The sequence below is a fragment of the Plecotus auritus genome (genome assembly GCF_963455305.1).
Source record: "Plecotus auritus genome assembly, chromosome: 2".
Taxonomy (NCBI): domain Eukaryota; kingdom Metazoa; phylum Chordata; class Mammalia; order Chiroptera; family Vespertilionidae; genus Plecotus; species Plecotus auritus.
In genome coordinates, this window is record NC_137771.1 from 103,686,020 (window position 1) to 103,705,445 (window position 19,426).

The following is a 19,426-nucleotide window of genomic DNA, read 5'->3' on the forward strand; positions in this document are numbered from 1 at the left end:
AATGCAAGAAGAAGGACTCTGCTTGTGCTCAGGCCTTGCCATCCTTTTATTCAGTTTGGGATACACCTATAGCCCTTAGGCAGGCAATTTCCAGTAACAGACAGACTATCTTATCAGTAAGGATTTACATGGAAGTTGCTTCAGCTACCATTGTCTTGATAAACAGTCTGGTGCATAGCTCTGACCTTTGCCAGGGCTCAAGATTCACCAGCATTCTGGGCTCCTTGTGTAAGGTCTGGGGCTGGGAAAGCAGGAACTTTACAAACTTTGCTTTCTAGCCTGCTTGAATAATGAGGAAAATAAACTTAAGCTGTCTGACCTTGTAGGCCAGAGACTAGATATGCCTATAATTTCAATGCCATGCCAGGTGCATTTTTTAATTGGATAGAACTGTGTTGTTTTCAAGGCCAGCAGCGAGATAACCACTAAGTGCACATAGGGCTGGCTCTTTAATAAAAAGGGAAGTTCTGCTTGTAACCTTGCTTAGAATTTGAATTCATTTTCTCTAAGCCCACTGGTGAAGCCCACCGGTGAATAAGTGTGACTCCCCTGGCCTGTGCTCTCGGACCGCGGGACCTCACCCGAGAGCTTTCAATAAACGCGATTTTTCGCTTTTAACCTGCTTGTCTTGGTCAACTTATTGGTTTCGGTCGGGTTAAGTCTTACATCTCTGATTAAACCTTACATTCTGGTGCCAAAACCCGGGAGGCTTATTAAGCCTCTCGGCCAGGACCTTCCTGACCGGACCAGTGGGCCTCAGAACCGATCTTCGCCCGGCGGTGAGGTAGGCTTCCACCCGTTCTATTCAGTGTTCCTAGGGCACCCTGTCTGTAGTCGCGGCCGCGCCAGGGGGGCCCTCCTGCAAGGTATCCCAGGGATATCTTCCATGGACTTGCCTCTCCGGTGGGGACACCCCCAAGACGGCCTGTCCCCTGCCTCTGTATTCGGAGTTCTCTCCCAACTGGGGACGCCTGCTTGAGAGACCTCTCCGACCCGGGACCTGAATCAGTATGGGCAGCAATTCCTCCAAGCCGGACTCCAAAACACCCGTAGGGTGCGTTCTCTCCAATTGGCGTGAATTAGGGTACGATCAGAGGGAACAGAGAAAGCGACGCCTCATCCAATTGTCCACTGAAATTTGGCCTCGCTACACTCTGGACAATGGCTCTGTCTGGCCCCCGGGCGGCACTTTCGATTTCAGAATATTGACTGACCTAACCAATTTTTGCCAACGCACAGGTAAATGGCCTGAAATCCCCTATGTTCAGGCTTTCTGGTACCTCCGCTCTCGCCCCCAGCTCTGTATGACCTGTTGTCCCACCCAAATTCTCCTCGCTAAAACAGACCCGAAAGCTTCTGCTCCACAGGTGCTGGATCAGCGACCCGTGGGTGACTCGCCCCAGGCAGAGCCAGAGGACTCAGCACTAACCATCCCACCGGAGTTGCTTGCAACGCCCCCTGTCCTGGCACCTCCTCCCATCCCTGCGCCTGTCCTGGCACCTCCTCCTGTCCCTGCGCCGGTTCTGGCATCTCCACCCATCCCCGCAGCCTAAAAATCTTACAGAAGTACCCCTATACACTAGAGCGGATTTCCCGAGGGTCTGCTACTCCTCCCAGCCGAACCCGACTTCCTGCAACATCATGGTTCAAGTTGACAAGACCATCCAGGCACCCCCCGGAGGATTCTTCTGGTGCAACGGTACCCTAACAAAGGCTGTATCACCTCCAACACAGGTCTGTTACCCAGCTTCCCTGGTCCCTCAGCTAACCATGTATGGACAGGGAGAGTTCCTACAAAAACTCTCGCCAGCTCCCTCCCGCTTAAAACGCGCTGTCTTTCTCCCTGTGGTGGTCGGTCTCTCCCTGGCCTCCGCTCTGGCAGCGGGGGGCCTAAGTGGCGGGGCTCTAAGCCACAGCATCTCCTCCTCTCAGAACCTAGAAGGAAGACTGCAGGTAGCACTAGAAGCCTCCGCTGCCTCCCTAGCCTCCCTGCAACGCCAAATAACATCAGTGGCCAGAATCGCCTTACAAAACAGGCGAGCCCTCGACCTGCTTACAGCGGACAAAGGTGGCACTTGCCTATTCCTGTGAGAGGAATGCTGTTACTACATCAACGAAACAGGGCTAGTCGAAGAAAACATTGACGTCCTCAGTAAAATGGGGGAGGAACTAAAGCAACGCCGACGGGGGGGAGGCCCCTTCGCGGGATGGTGGGAGGGAGAAATGATGCAATGGATACTCCCCATACTCACCCCCTCACTAACCCTCAGCCTAATCCTAATGCTTGCTCCCTGTATTTTTAAATTTTTGCAGTCCCGCATGCAAGAAATCTCTCGGATAACGGTCAACCAGCTCCTCTTACACCCTTACAGCCCATTGCCCCTGGACCCCCCGGATCCTGACCTCGCTTAAACTCCGCCCCTGGTCAGCCTGAAGAAGTCAGACGGGTCATTGTCCTATATCACCAAAGAGGTCGGGATGTAAGGTCTGGGGCTGGGAAAGCAGGAACTTTACAAACTTTGCTTTCTAGCCTGCTTGAATAATGAGGAAAATAAACTTAAGCTGTCTGACCTTGTAGGCCAGAGACTAGATATGCCCATAATTTCAATGCCATGCCAGGTGCATTTTTTAATTGGATAGAACTGTGTTGTTTTCAAGGCCAGCAGCGAGATAACCACTAAGTGCACATAGGGCTGGCTCTTTAATAAAAAAGGAAGTTCTGCTTGTAACCTTGCTTAGAATTTGAATTCATTTTCTCTAAGCCCACAGCGGTGAATAAGTGTGACTCCCCTGGCCTGTGCTCTCGGACCGCGGGACCTCACCCGAGAGCTTTCAATAAACGTGATTTTTCGCTTTTAACCTGCTTGTCTTGGTCAACTTATTGGTTTCGGTCGGGTTAAGTCTTACATCTCTGATTAAACCTTACACCTTGTCCACACCTCTCTACTAGTGAAGACAATGGGCGGCTTCCCACATCCCTGTTTCTTTTCCTTAGTAAATCTTGAAAAGTGAATGTCGCCTTAAGGGTTCAAGTCCTTTTAAGACTCTTCATTTCACATCTGCAGACTAGAAATAAACATATGAGAAAAAATGAGACAAGCAATATTGGTATACTGAGAGGCAAATACAAGGATATCAAGTGGAAGGGGTTAAATTCTTTCATGTCCTTTTTAAATTGCTGCCAGGCATCCAAGGAATCAGTCTGCAGTAAGTTTCTTTCTGGGCCAACAGTTTTTTAAGTCTTCTTTCCAATGTCCAAAAGTTTTTTATGTGTATATGCCAGCAATGACATTCCAGTTTTGGGTGGTGGACAAACGATGGCAATGCAGGTCCAACCTTCTCTGGCTTGGTCCTGGGCAACCTGCAGTGACGCATAGCTACTGACTGCTAGTATGGCCAGGTGTCTTCACCATCTCCATTTCTGGACTGTTTCTCCTTTGGTCTTCAGCGTGTTGTTTGGGGGCCACTGCTATTCTGTGGCTGGAGCAATCTGGTCAGTTTCTCTCTCGGATTCATTGTTGCAGGAATCCCCATGGGCTTGGAGGAGTTTTCTGGAAATATACAAACATATTATCGACCAAAGGTTAAGAAAGGAATCTTTTCTATAAACTAGACTTGGGATCCTTTCTTTTCATTGTGTCCAAACCATTTTCCTTTGGCTTATTTTGACACCATGTGTTTTCATGGGTGTCTTGTCTTCAGCATTACAAGTGAAAAATAATTTTTAAAGTTAAAGATTTTCTTGATGTAATTTATTCACAGGGGATTATTCCACTATCCCCCTTCTTTTTTGATTTAAATAATATTTAGAGGCTTTTGGAAATTTTGCAATGTAGTCTTGATAACTTTTTAATTTTATGCAGAAATATGACTGCTTTGGATTCATTGCATGTTAAGCAGTTTTTGAACTATGAGATAAACCATTAGTAAAAAATTAGTTAATGCTTCAGGAACAGTTTCCTGCCCAGTACAACAAAGTTTTTATGAATATTCATTTATTTTAATTAGCCAATTAAAATTAATCTGAAATAAAGTTTATTTTTTAACTTGACTTGTCTTAGGTTATAGACAGTAAATGATATTAATTAAATTTCTGCTATTAGTCTTTGAGTAACTTTACATAAGCTTTGTCAAGGAGGCAAAAACACAAATTACTTACTCTTCTTCTCAAGGCCTAGTATATTGATTTTTAATTACAGTTAGACATTTGAAGGAAACCTCTTTTTATTTCCTTCCAGAGTAATTTTTAGGTCACACTTAGTTTCTTTTAAAACACCCTTTTCTTTCTTTCTTAAACCAAGAAACAAATGTAACAAACATGGTTACTTTCTGATGCTCACCAATACTAGCATGCTATGTAGTCACATTAAAAGACTCCCCTTCCATTTATGGTGACTACTATTTTTGATCAGATTTAATGCTTGAATAACAATTTGCAGTTGACCCTGTAAATATTAGTGGAAGAGATTTAAAAAGTTTAAAAATTTTTCCTTTTTATTAAGCTAGAATTGTATTTTTAAAGAGTATCCCTTTTGGCTTATTTGCATATACAGAGGAATTATGGGAGGTCTCAATAATTTTCATAGAAGACTTTACTAGGATCCAATTTGCTTATAAAAATATTGGCTTCTCATATAACTTAATTTATATGAGACCTTGATTATATTTTAAAAAGCTAATTTATTAAGTAATTTAAATAGGTATTTTTATTAAAAAAAGCAAAGCAAGCAAATTTAGTGAACTTATACGTCTGATTCACAAGGCACAAATGCTGCCCCACCCCCCAGCCTATTTAAAATGCAGGCAGCTAGAGGCTTTTTGTCTTTTAAATTTCCATTGCTGAAAAATTTGGCTGTATTTAAGAAATATATTGTTACTTTATTTTGCCTTTCTTAGAGGCCAAAACCTTCATAACATTTAAAGTTATGTATATAAGTAAAATATAGTTATTAATTTTTATTTGATAAAGCTTTTCATGTGATTTCAAGTATACTAAATTGGTTAAATTCAAAATATTTCCTTTAAGAAGAGAGAACAAACCTTTGAAAACATTTCAGGGCCCATGAAATGCTCTAAAGTTATCCCTTGGTTAATGTCTTGAAATTTAACTTGGAACAACCATCATGGTCGTTCCAAGTTAAATTTACATATATATATGTATACACACACACACACACACACACATATATACATATATATATACTAGAGGCCCGATGCATGAAGATTTGTGCAAGAATGGGCATTCCTTCCCCTGGCTGCCAGCACCGCCTTCACTCTGGCTGGAGCCACCATTTTGCTCCAGCCTGGAACCGCCTTTCTGCCTTCCCATGCTACCCAGAGGCCCGGAGTGGCTGGGGCAGTGCATAACGCCTGTGTGCCACCCCGCCACCTGGTCGCTCAGTGCCTGTGTATGCAAATTAACCCGCCATCTTTGTTGGGTTAATTTGCATACTCACTCCTGATTGGCTGCTGGGTGTCATGAAGGTAGGGTCAATTTGCATCTTACTCTTTTATTAGTGTAGATATATACAGTATATGATTTAAAGATTACATACTTTTTACAGTTATCTTAAAAGATATCAATTAAATTTAAATTGGTTTTTATATTAAAAATTTGGTTGAGATCACAGAATTAATCCTTTTTTTTAATTAGACCAATAAGCAACATATTTTGAATTTCTAATTATTTCAGAGAAAACACAAAAATTATTTTCTCAAAAATAAATTTCTATACTTTAGGCATTTAGTTACCACAACTATATAATTTCTCCCAATTTAATTTGGACCTTAAACTTTTAGAGCTGGTAAGTCAAATATTAAGCATTTCTCAGATTAATAACACCTTTATATTTTGAAGAATAAATTTCAAAAATACAAGACATAATCAATTAACAGATTCAATTCTATCCTCTAGATTTCATAAGAGGCATACTCAGATTAATATTTCAGTATCTTGTCATTTCAAAAATACCTAGATATATAATTTTATCATTTATTTAATTTAGCAAACCCAAAGTTTTAAGCTGTCAGTGGCTCTGGAAAACCACATTTGAGGCTGGCAAAACAGGTTTGGCCTAGCTTGGTCTATTTAAATATAAATTGGCCACATTCGTTCCTTAGAGATTGCTGTTGGCAGGAATTTTGGCCTACCTGCTTGACTTCAAAATGACCATAATTTTTTCTGCTGGGGGAAGGGTGACATTAGAGAGGTGCAGCTAGCTTTCCCCCTGGGCTATTGGACCTTTATAATTAATATATTATTTATCTATGTTTCAACAATTATTTGATATTTAAATCCAATTATAATTATCCAAGGCATTTACTTTGGTAAATTCTGTAACAGAGACAATTTACTGATTTTCTTGGCAGCTTTATGTCAACTTTTGAATGTGGTCCATTATTATTTAAATAAACTATTTTTTATTATGGAAATACCAAACTTGTTGCTAGAACCTAGCCTATATTTTTTCCTGGGTCAAATCCGCCATCTTTCTGAGGAAAAAACAGTCTTTGGGGTTTTATTCTGTACCATCACAAAGAGAGTTAAGTTTAGCTCAAAACCTATCTAATATCCGAAATTGGATGGTTGCACACATTTTTTTTTTTTTTTTAAAGCTAACTTCTCTCTTTACACATGCACAGAAATCCCAGACACATTTCTAAATTTTGTAAAACTTTTAAGTCACTAGCTGGAAAAAGCATGGCGAAGATGAAACTGTTTAAATAGCTTTCTTGGGGAGTGTGCATCCATTCAGGATCACCACGTGTCTCCCTTCCCCCACATCCTGCTTGCTTTGGGGGAAAATTCAGCAACTGATTCATCCGCATTTCTTTTCCCAATTAAAGTAAAGGCATGCTTAATAGATAACAACAGATTAACAAGACCAAATCAAAGTTCTTTTCCTAAATCTTTTTCTATTCCGTTTTCCAAAGTAATGACTAGCTCTTAGGGTTATTAGCGAACATTTGCTTATCCTAATGCGTTCTTTGGTAATTTTTAAACAAAGCATTGTAGAATCTTTTTGTGACAGAGCTGATAGCTCCACCCTCTCCAGCTGCCTTTGAAATCAGAGGCAGAGGATCCAGCAGCTTTTTAGAAATTACAGATTTTTGATCCTCAAAACAAATTAGGTATTTTATGATTTGAACAAGAAAACACATTTTTAAATATGATAATGGCACTTTTTCCTGAGCCTGATTTTGCACATCAATATACTGTCCCAGTCCTGCCAGCATTTCATAAGTTATTTGAGCATTCAGCTGGTGGTTTGCGTGGGTTTGCTCCTGACATTTCTCCAAAAATCCTCCTTTCCATAGTAAATAATCTCCTCCATCCAGAGTTGCACAAGCCAGATAAATGTTTCAGGATTAGGACATGGAGGTGGAGGGGGCCATGAAGACCATTCCTCCATTTTTTTTATTTATTTATTTTTTTTTGCTCTTCTTTAGGAGCGGAGGGTGCAAGGGGAGGAGGTTTATCCTCCTTAGCCTCTTTAAAAGGCTCTAGCAAATGCAATACCATGTTCCACAAGGAGAAACAGTTTGGAGGCAAGTTTTTCCCCTGCTGCTGAGCTTTTTTCAAATTTTGACCCAGCCTTTGCCAACATTCAAGATCTAATGTACCTTCTTCAGGAAACCAAGGGTTATGTTCTATAACATCAAGCAAAAACTGTAAGAGAATACCTTCTGAAACTTTAATTCCTTAAGCATGCAAACCAAAAGTCTACAATAAAATTTCTTACTTTTTAACCGAATTCTGCCCCATTAGCCTGGCTGAAAAAAGACGTTCCCACCCTACTTACAGATAGCAACTTCTGCAGCTGACCATAGTCTTTACATGAGGTGAATTTTTCCACCTATACAGTGAATTCTTCCCCCCTTGCCAGTGAAACTTCATTCTTTGCTTTAGGTGAAATCTTCTCCTCCAGAGGTCCCACGTTAGGCACCAGATGTGATGACCCACATCCGGTGTGGTTCAGAGTTCAAGCTCTGGAGAAGGGCCACACACAAATGACAGAGACGAGACAAGAAATAATAATTTAGAAATTGGGGGTCCAGGTGGGAGCCCAATGCAAGAAGAAGGACTCTGCTTGTGCTCAGGCCTTGCCATCCTTTTATTCAGTTTGGGATACACCTATAGCCCTTAGGCAAGCAATTTCCAGTAACAGACAGACTGTCTTATCAGTAAGGATTTACATGACTATCTGGTCAGGAAGTTGCTTCAGCTACCATTGTCTTGACTAAACAGTCAGTGCATAGCTCTGACCTGTGCCAGGGCTCAAGGTTCACCAGCATTCTGGGCTCCTTGTCCACACCTCTCTGCTAGTGAAGACAATGGGCAGCTTCCCATATATACTAACTCTATAACTATATCTTTGCTGGTCTGTTTCTATTGATTGATTTTCTATTGATTCAATCCTATATTTCTACTTTTCTGTATGATTGGTGATTCTTTATTGGATCCCAGGAATTTACATTGTTATAAATGGAGTACTGGAGCTTGTTGCATCTTTTCAAATAGGTTTGCCTTTCTTCTAGATGCAGTTAAATATCTTGGAATCAGTTTAATTTTTTTGAAACTTGTGTCTGAATTTTGTCAGACAGATTTATTCTGGAGCTTATTTAGTCCCCTTACTGAGACCACACCCTACTGAGGGGTCTAACTGCCTTTTCTATAAGGAGGTCACTCTTTCTTGCTCGTGGACCACAAGCCACTCCTAGTCCCATGTTAGTCTGGGGATTGTTTATGCACTCCCTGATGATGGTTCTTTCCCCAGCTTGTTTGTTTCTTCACATCCTTGTGCAGCCTGGTACTCAAGTGAGGGTTTAAGGGGCCCCTCTGCAGATCTTCATAGCTTTTCTTATTCTGTGCATCTCCACTCTGTCTCACAAATTCTACTTGCCTTGTCCTCTGTCTCCATAACCCAATAGGTCCAAAGATTCTGTTGGGTTCCCTTTACTTGTACTGAAGCCTAGAAACTCTCTAGAAAGTGACCTGGGCACTTGCTAAGCTCACTTTATGTTATTCCCCCTTTCATATGTTGAATTCTTAACCTCCAGTACCTCAGAATGCAACTGTATTTGGTATAGGGCAGTGGTCGGCAAACCACAGCTCATGAGCCACATGCAGCTCTTTGGCCCCTTGAGTGTGGCTCTTCCACAAAATATCACGGCGTGGGCAAGTCTATTTTGAAGAAGTGGCGTTAGAAGAAGTTTAAGTTTTAAAAAATTGGCTATCAAAAGAAATTTCAATCGTTGTACTGTTGATATTTGGCTCTGTTGACTAATGAGTTTGCCGACCACTGGTATAGGGCCTTTAAAGTGGTGATTAAGGTTGAATGAGGTAACTAAGATGGCCCTAATCTAATATGACTGGTATCCTTATAAGAAGAAGAGCTTAGGATGGAGACACACAAAGGGAAGCCATGTGGAGGCACTGAGAAAGGATAACCATCTGCAAGCCAAGAAGAGAGGCCTCAGAAGAAACTAACCTGCCAACATCTTGATCTCAGGCTTCTAGATTCCAGAACTATGAGAAAATAAACCAGTTGCTTAAGCCACCCAGTCTATGTTACTTTGTTATGACAATCCTAGCAAAGTAATACACCTGATTTGTTTCCCTTTTCTCAGGAATCACTGTTCTATGATGTCTGTGTTCTAATGTGTTGTAATTTGTCTGGTTTTCTAGTTATGTAGGTGGAAGGGTAAATCCAATCCCTGTTTTATCATTATGTCCAGAAGCAGAAGTCAGAACTGGCTTTTAGTCACTCAGGAATATCTGCTCAAGTTCTAGCTATGATCCAAGAAGAGGTGACTGTTCATACCAGGTAGAAGCTCAGATTAGAGGGAAGTCCAGTGGCGATGGTGGAAATGTGGATGGAAGAGGAAAAGGGCTGGACCACTGTAGGAGGAGACCTAGAGTTCAAGGGGCTTAAATACATAAAAGTTTATTATCTCTCCTGTGGTACCTTGGGTAGGCATGCATGGCAGCTGGACTGTGCCAGAGTTCCCACCTTCTCACTTTTCTGCTAACTGTACAGTTTTCTTCTGTGTTTGAAGCCAGCGATGGCTTCCTACACACCCATGCTCCAGCTTGCAGAAAGGGAGGAAGTACACATGGCTTTCCACCTAGTTTCCCTCATGGCCAGGCTGGCTGCAGAGCATCTTGGAAATGCATTTAGCAGAGCCATCATGTATTTAGATAACATTTCTGTTTCTATGGAAGAAGGTAATAATGATAACAGTCCATGCACACAGACAACACTCTTCTGCCTGGTAAGAGAGAAGACACTTTTTCGATGGGCTGCAGGAGTGAACTTACCTCCACAAAGCCCTGCTCGCCAGGTAGTATCCACAGTAGCTGAGATTTCCAGGAGGTGGCAGAGAGTTGTTTTGGGATGGTGCACCCCAACTTGTCTTATGACTGAGAAATAGCTGTACAGAGGTACCCCTCAATGATGGTCTCATGCCCGATCCTGAGTAAGAGGAGAGGAGAATGAGTAAACCTAAAAGATTTAGCCCAAAATCAAATTCTGAGATATTATGGAAATATAAAATGCAGGCATTGAGTGTGATAGATGAACTATTGAACTTAGCTTTGTAATATCATTTCTGGATCATATTTTTCAGGCTAAACATTCTTACAAGATCCTCAGGAGTTTGTTATAACCTCAAACTCCAACATCACTGAGAGTTTATCATTTGTTATTATAAAATTGTCAGATGACAGAAGTGTTCTGGTTGCCCGGGAGACATGAACAGAGCCAAGTGCACATGGGCTGCCTCTTCTATCCAGGAATTTGGAACTGTCCTACCTGCTTTCCTCACAGATTGTAGGGGATGCCCATGCGAGTGGGTTTCTAGGCCCTCACCCCTGTTTAAGGAAGTCTTCTTTCATCTGATTTATATGTTAAGCTTCCAGCTAAGATTTCATTGGAACAAAAGGTCCTAGGGTTTTGAAAATATAAAGTATAAAGCAGCTCTTTTACAATTTACTTGGTTGATGCAACTTGAATGTTTATATGAATAGATAATTTCAAAGCCCATAAGATAACCTGAAGGGACACCCACCTCCTTTGCACACTCTGTCTCTTCAGCCTGGGTTCCCTCCTGATGGTCTGAAGTAGTCCCAGCTGCTGAGCCCTGAGGACACAGCTGTGGAACCACTAACCCTTCTCCAGGCTGCACAGCTGCATGTTCTTTGGTGGTTCCCACCCCTCCACCAGGCCAGCCTCCTCAGTTGGCTTCCCATGGGCAGGTGACCAGCATAAAGTGCAGTGGGACCCTCTACCTGTACCACGTAGGCAGTTTTGCATTTGCTGATGCCATGTCATCATTTTGGAGCAACCCCAGTCACTCTGCAAATCATCTTTGGTTAAGTCTAATAAACTGCTGATTTCTATCTATAAAGTTTTATAATTCTTTAGTTGGTGCATTAATCTCTTCCTTTGAGGTATTATGACATCTGTTTTATCTACTAGTACCTGTCCTACTAAGCTTTAGGTAATTGATATTTATGCTATTTATGCTGTGATGGCTTCTTCTAAATTATAGGCGAGGCCCTGTGGTATGCCACCATAAACCAAAGACTTCAGGTTGACAGTGATTTGACTTGGCCCCATAGACGATTCTTAAGCCTTTGGTTAAAATCTAGGTCCCTCAATGAAATAATTGAAAAAAGTATAAATCAATCATGAACAGCTGAAAAGTCATTTCCAGACTGATTTACATTTATTAGGGCCATGATGCATATTTAAGAGGCACATTAAAAGGCTGGGTTCAGGTCAAGTATTGGGTTTGCCATAACTTTAACAACTCAGTGTGGCAGGGTCTGCCCTTCTCCTTCCCTTCTAAGTGCTCAGCACCACACTGGCTAGAAGGGAGATGAGAGAAGCAGCCAGGACTGAGCCTTGCAGAGCCTGCATCTCTGCTCTTTGAAAGGGCTGATGAAAGGAGTTTTTAGGGGTAAACTAGGCAGGTTTAGGGAGTTTTAGGAATTAGGGGGCCCATGGGGAAGAACCACAGGGCTGCAAAGCTGGGAGCTGCCAGAAGGCATACATTCACAGAATAAGGGGACTGGGACCTGCCAAAGGGTATACATTTACCGAATAAAGGGAGAGAAAGCCACTCATTCACAGAACAAAGGGGAAGGCCACAGGGAGTAGAAAAAACAAAAGGGAGAAAAAGAAGGGAACCCCACATGGGGTTTGAGCTCTGACACTGCTATAGTGACCAATCAGAGGGGATATCAGGACACAAAGAACTGTTGCCTTTATAAACCTAAGAAAGAGGGACTTGGTGGGTCTCTCTCCCCCTCCCCATGTGGGAGTCTGTACTTGTTTCCCAATAAATTTCCACCTTTTAACTTCTTTGAATCCACGTGGACAGGAACCCAGGAAATCACCTTTGCATCCTGCCCAAAGGAAAAAAACCATGTATTCCAGTTTAATTTTTGTGTTTCAGTTTGGTGTGTTGTCTGGGAAATTTGGAAGTCCACCTCTTCATGTCAAACAGTGAGCGTATGAAGAACCCACAGATTCTGTCCCTTTCCTTGCTATCCCTTTATAATTTTGGAGACATTCACAGACCCCCGTAGGCCACTTAAACCTGGCTGCCGTCTTATGCGGGCATTTCTCCTTTTTCCTTCACTATTCCTTTCCAGATGTACTCTCCACCTCCAGGGCCAAACTACAGTGGACATGGGTCAGTCAAATAAGAGCTACAAGGGTGTCTGCCACATACAAAGTCTCCCATGTGAGGATAAACTGGTGCCGGGTCGGTTAGAGCTTTAGGCTCCCGCCAGTTGAAAGACAAAGCCCAGCATCGACTAAATGAGTGCTTGGGTCCCTGCCCAGCTCCGAAGATCAGATACAATTCCTCCCTCTGGTCTGAGACTCTCGGATGCCCCTACCTGAGTAAGGACCTAGTGGAGGTGCTGGGGGATTTAAGGTCTCTATGGCGTGAAGGCCACCTCCGATTAAGGGCTCTAGCAACAAATGTAACTAAACTCTGACCCGTCCAGGGGATGCAAATAAGGGCTGGTCACCCAGCATTCCCGGTCCTCATGGTTGTTTTAGACAGCTGAGGAGAGAAACTGAGACATGTAAAAAGATGGAGACAATCAGGGGCGTCACTTCCTCTGGGAGCTCTCTCCATAAGCAGCACACTTTGACCCACTACATAAGTCCACTCCCGGCCCAGATCCCAAGTAGGTTTAATCGGAGAGTCCTCTGCCTTTTCTTCTGCTCTCTACCTCAGTAATATTGAAGTATGGTAGCAACCATACTTGGGTAAAAATTGCTGTTTAATATTTTAACCTTGCTGTTTGGGTTCTGTACTCATTTAAAAGTTATTTTGATTTTCTGAACTTATGTATGATTGAATACTCCCTTGATGGCCGTTTGAATATCCCATTGATTGTGATCTCACTGGTCATCGAAGCACATTCCTCTGGGACCCAGGACAGATAGTGATCCTAAATTGTCTCAGTAGCTACAGATAACTGAATTTCGGTTGACTCAGTGGTCCCGGAATCTGGACAGCACAATTATTCTAAATTGTCCAGGTGGTCCCAGATAATGCGTTTCTGTTGATTTAGTGATTCGTAAATACTTTAGATAACTAAGTTGCTCAAATTCTGCTACCGTAAAAATGCTTTTTCGCGAAACAGGTTCCTCATTCCAGACCCAATGATGTAATCAATACCTTTGTGATATTCTGTCAATATAAGCCAGATGTGGCAAACTGTTCGAGGCTGCGAGGTCTGGAGCGCTTTTGCTCCCTCGTATGCCGCCGGCTTTTAATAAATGACTCCATAATTCGACCTTTTTTGAGGCGTCCTTTGTAAGATGGGGGTTACACTACAACAATATTAGGTCAAATAGCATCCAGCCAGTATGACCACTGTCTCCTCAGTCCAGACCCAACTAAGATTAACTCCTCAGTTTCCATTTGTACAAGCCTCTCTGGTATAGAGGGAGTAAGGGTGCTAAGGAAAGCTTCTAGGCAAGGGTTAAATATTCCCCAAGAATTAGGTGGGGGCCAGCCATCCGTTTTCCACTTCTAGCATGTGAGCCTGGCTTTAAATCTTCCCATCAGGCATACCAGGAGTTAATTACAGCTCTCAGTTATTTCTGCCATCACCCCTGAGAAAGTTTTAGTCTTTTAAGAATTTACTCTCAGTCCGAGTGTTTTTCTGTTTTTGTTTTTGTTTTTTTCACCAGGCAGCTTTACTAAGAACAGGATTAAAGGTTTACAGCACCTAAGGAGGGGTTAATTCCTCAGGCAGAGAAGGACACTTGATTCATCAGCATAATAAAGGTACTCTCCCTGCTGGAGGCTAATGACAGCTGCCTCCTTATGGAAGAGCCCAGGACCAGTGTTGGTTTAAGTGTAGAAGGGCTTCAAACGCCTTAGAAATCTAGGATTGGAGCCCCCAGCTCTCCCAGCACTCTGCACGCAGCCGATTACAGTAAAGTCAGTCTTATAGAAGGGGGAGAGCAAGGCTGCTGCAAGTGAGGAGGGCATGGTCCCCGCTTAGTGATGCGCAGCTGCACTCCAGCCAGATGCAGCTGTTAAGTTAACCCATTAATTACTAGGTCGCTTGCCCCTCGCCTTTATCACAATCTCTGTGAAATAAATTTGAAATTGTGAGGTTTTTTTTTTTTTGTTCTGTTATTTTGCTCAAGTTAACTATTTGTAAAAGTTGTAAAAAGGTCATAAAAGTCACAAGGAAGTTTAAACAAAGGTCAGACCACTAGATAATTTATAAACTGCCTGTAACTATGGTAACAAGCCTTTATCTTCCCCACCCCACCTGAGGACACAGCAAATGGTTAATGCACAAAGGGACGGGGGAAGGGAAAGGAAAAAATAAAAAAAGGAGGCCGATTTACTCTTTGAGCCAGGAAGCCAGTGGTTTCAGTCTCCAGGCTTGGCAGAATAAGATTACTGGGTACTTCTTAAACTATATCAGAATATTCAGCAGAGGAACTTTAAGACTTAATTTTAAGGCAGGATGTGCATTCATTCCCAGGGCTCTCCAACTCTTGTGCCTACTCACTGCATCCAATGATCTGGGACAGTGCAGCCTGCTGCAGCCACCAGCCAGGGCACTGCCACCAAGCACAGGGGCCCTGAGGAGCAGAGCAAGCAGGGTGGAGGGGTGGGGGACAAGAGTGGGGAGGTGGGCAGGTGGTAGGTGTGTCCTCCCAGCACGGAGCATTTTCTCTGCAAAAAATTAATAGTTCAAATTATATTTTAGTCTTTATGTGTGTGTGTTGTCTGTGTACTATGTGTGGTAAAATTTCAGCCTCTGGATGGAATTACAAGGATATAATATTTTATTGGCCTGATTATAAAAAAGGATTAATTCTGTGGTCTGGACCAAATTTTTGATATTAAAACCGGTTTAAGTTTGATTAATGTCTTTTAGAATTATTACAAAGAGTTTGTGATATAATCTTTTGGTTAAGTATATTTCCAATCTTTCCAAAGTTTAAATTTTAAGACTTTTGACCGAGAGATAACTTGGGGTCATTCCAAAGGCCCTGGAATGATTAGGATTTATTCTCTCTTCTTAAATATTCTTGAACTAAATTAGACCTATTTAATTATGTGGGAAGCTTTGGCAAATAAAAATTAATAATAAATATGTTCTATTTATATACATACTAATGGCCCAGTGCACAAATTCGTGCACATAGAAAGGAAATTAATTAGAAGAAATATTTTAATATTGCTATTCGCCCTTTCTCTATAATAGAAGTGTCAACCAAAGTCACGATTGACAATGACAGATTGAAACACACACGTATGATTGGCGCCAGTGAGATATATATATAGATATAGATATAGATATAGATATAGATAAACTTGCTTAATTAGACCTGCTTTCTGATTTAGCTAAACTTTTTCTAGCCCAGTGAAGCACCCCAACTTCTCTTTCAGGTAATTGTCAGCAACACAGCAGTAAATATCAACACGAAGCAGATTATTATTGTAGATCACACAGGGAGAACAAAGGGTAAACTGTTTAACTGTAGCAGTGTTTGACTATATTCTGCACAGTGAGAAAACCTGAAGTCATTTTCAAGGTCCACCATTTCTTACTTCTTTTCAGTTAGGTCAAGTTTCTAAGCTTTCTAAATCTCCATTTTTTGGCTAATGAAAAGAAAATAGGATTCCACTGAATCTCCTAACTACTTACTCCAGGACTTCTGTGAGGATCAAATGAGATGAGGCATGTGAAAATGCTTCACTGACATTTGGTTAAAGTGTAAAATGTTTCCAGCTGGCTATAAAGCAAGTCATGTTCCTGGCCTGAAGAAACTCCAGGGAGGCTAGTCACTAGGGAGAGGAAGCTGGGCATTGCTACATGACATCATTACCCAGCACCCACAGCGACCGTTTCTGGGCTGGGCTGGGCTGAGGGCCACATTTTGCACCATAGGGTCTTGGCAGCATCAGCGGCAATTTGGTGGGGTGTTGCTCTGGGATGGTGGCAGGGCCTGTGTCCCACATGGGGGAAGCCGAGTGTTGCTTCTTGGGTGCCAGGTCCGTGGTGCCGTTTCTCTGTAAATGGCCAGTGCACATCACATCAGCTCCTGCCCCCTGGTGGTCAGTGTGCATCATAGCGACCAGTCGGATGGTCAGACACTTAGCACATTAGCCTTTTATATAGAGAGATGTTTTGTTAAAATGAATGTTATAGAAATTTCAGTCTGAACTTGCAAAGATTCAGAACCAAGTTAAAACAGGAAACTTTCAGGGGCAGCATGTGTCCAGTCAGGGACACCAGGCAAACCAAAAGTGATGATTTTATGCATCTGCCAGTGATACTCTGGGTATTTGCGTTTCACATATTGGGAGTAATACACTGATTGCAATAAGCCATGTGCCACATTCTAAAATCTTACATATTATTCCTTATATGTTGAAATTATATATTTAATCTAAATATATACAAATTTAATGTTGTTCTCTATGTCATTCTACAGGAATTATTATTTACAAGAAATTATTGTCTTGGAATGTTATATTTTATAGAAAAGCAAAGTTTTTTTTTTTATCAATTGCATTATAATCAAATCTATAACCATGCCACTTTTAAATTTTGTCATTTATGGACAGCCATTGCTTTACTTTGATGCATTTGTAGGTATATGATGTCTTTAGAAAAACCCATGAAAAGGACTCTGACCTACCCTAACTTGCGGGCTTCTAAGCAGGTCATATCTTTGAACTGGATGAAGGTTTGTAGAACTTCAGGGAATTACTAATTGGAAATAATACAAAAGAATATAGAAGGTGGTACTCATTTCCCAGCATGCCTGAGTGAAATATGCAGATGAGCACTAGCCAGAAAAGAGGGATATTGGGAAGTAAATAAGACACCATAACTAAAAAGGTGTGCCTTTTACGTAAGTTGTTCCCTGCAAGGTCATCTAGCAAGCTGGTTGCTCTGTTTGAAAGAAAGTCATCTTTAAGGTGGCATTTTAAAGTTTGGAAGTAAAGACAGCATGGATTGAGGTTTAGTAAAAGTAAAAAGTTAATCCAGTGAACAGTAGGTTGTAACCTCAGGAAGTTTAAAGTACTAAATTTGGCTGGAAATACATTCCATCCTTTCCATGTTGTTAACAAATCAGAGAAATCAGGCAGAAGGTAAAATCCTTTAATAGCAAGGGCATACATAAGAGTAGGACTGGAGCTGTTTGTACTCTTCCGGGATTTCTGGATACTGGCCAAACCAGAGTTCCAGGTACTGGGCAAGCTCTCTGAGTCCTCATCCTAGAGTCACTTCCTTTAAACTCCCCTCAGAAATTCAGTGGGCACTTCAAAAACATTAGAAACATCTTAGGCACTTTTAATCATGGGGCAAGGGCCTGAGAGCAGTAGAGAAATGTTCCTATGGATGGGCACCCCACAGAGAGCAAACATGGGATACTCGAGCTTCCCCCACAAGGTTAGAGAGGGACTGGGGATGATGAATGAGGGCCGTTACCTTGGTGGTGACTATGGTTAAGTCCACCTGGCACCCTTATCTGCGACCATATGCAGTAAGGCAACCTCTCATTCCTTGTTTGCGAGTGAGAGGCATCCCTCATTCCTGGCTTGTGAGTGAGGGCTCCCTGCACCTTTGGCTAAGAGTGAGGATGCCCCAACCAGCAAGGAAGAATCACAAAGGATGCTGGACATCCTTTCATGAGTTACAAGGATGCTAGACGTCCTTGCACGTGTTTGTTTGTTTATTTTCAGACGGGAAGCACGTCATCCACACTGTGTAAAGACAGCCCCCTAGGATGCATCCTTAAAAATTGGGATAATTTTGACCCACAAACACTGAAGAAAAAGTGCCTGAGTTACTTTTATACCCAGGCTTGGACCCAGCACCACCTAGTGAATGGGGAAAGCTGGCCCCCAGAGGGGAGTTTTAATTATAACACCATCCTGCAGTTAGATCTTTTCTGGAGGAAGGATGGGAAGTGGTTGGAAGTCCCCATATGCTCTGAGGAACAAGCCAGGTCTATGCAAGAACTGTAAACTGAACCCCTCATTCCTGACAACAGTAACCCAAAGTCCATCAGAGGAAAAGGTAAAGGCCATGCTCCGAGGCTGACTTTAACTTGCCACAAGGCAGATGGAGATCTGGTCCTACTTTAGCACAGATCCCCTTCTCACTCCGGGATGTGAGACAAATTAAAAGTAATTTAGGAAAGTTCTCAGAAGACCCCGACAAATATATTGAGGTCTTCCAAAACCTCATTCAAATGTTTGATCTCTCGTATAAAGACGTTATGCTCATATTAAACCTGACCCTCTCAGCCACTGAAAAGCAAGCTGTATTAGAAAAAGCAGGAGAATTTGGGAATGAACATTTTATTATTATTATTATTATTATTTTTTTTTTTTTTAAAAACACATTTTATTGACTTTTTACAGAGAGGAAGGGAGAGGGATAGAGAGCTAGAAACATCGATGAGAGAGAAACATCGATCAGCTGCCTCCTGCACACCTCCCACTGGGGATGTGCCCGCAACCAAGGCACATGCCCCCGACCGGAATCGAACCCGGGACCCTTGAGTCCGCAGGCCGACGCTCCATCCACTGAGCCAAACCGGTCAGGGCGAACATTTTATTATTTATGCCAGGGGAATAGAGGACTCTGAGGGAAGGAACAGGAATTTCTTAATAGGACAGGAGGCAGTCCCTCCTGTAGACCTTCAATGGAACCCTGAAATCCAGAGGTAGTAGATAAAGCACTGCATGGAAGGCCTCAGACAGAGTAAAGCAAAACTTGTTAATTACTCTAAGCTAACCACCATTCATCAAGGGGCTGATGAAAACCCCTCGGCTTTTTTTTTTGAAAGGCTCAGGAAGGCATTGGTTAAGCACACCAACATTACCCCAGACTCAGAACTGGGACAAC

At 42.3% G+C, this 19,426-nt stretch overlaps 1 protein-coding gene across 1 annotated transcript in view; it reads right to left on the minus strand.

Annotated features, from left to right (window-relative positions):
• Positions 1-10,339: 10,339 nt before the first annotated feature.
• SH3RF3 (SH3 domain containing ring finger 3) overlaps positions 10,340-19,426 on the minus strand; it is a 371,306-nt gene continuing 362,219 nt past the window's right edge. The window contains exon 9 of the mRNA XM_080653021.1: positions 10,340-10,475. Within this exon, the coding sequence (XP_080509147.1) occupies positions 10,464-10,475 (12 nt within the window). The 3' untranslated portion in view covers positions 10,340-10,463. The remainder of the gene's footprint in view (positions 10,476-19,426) is intronic.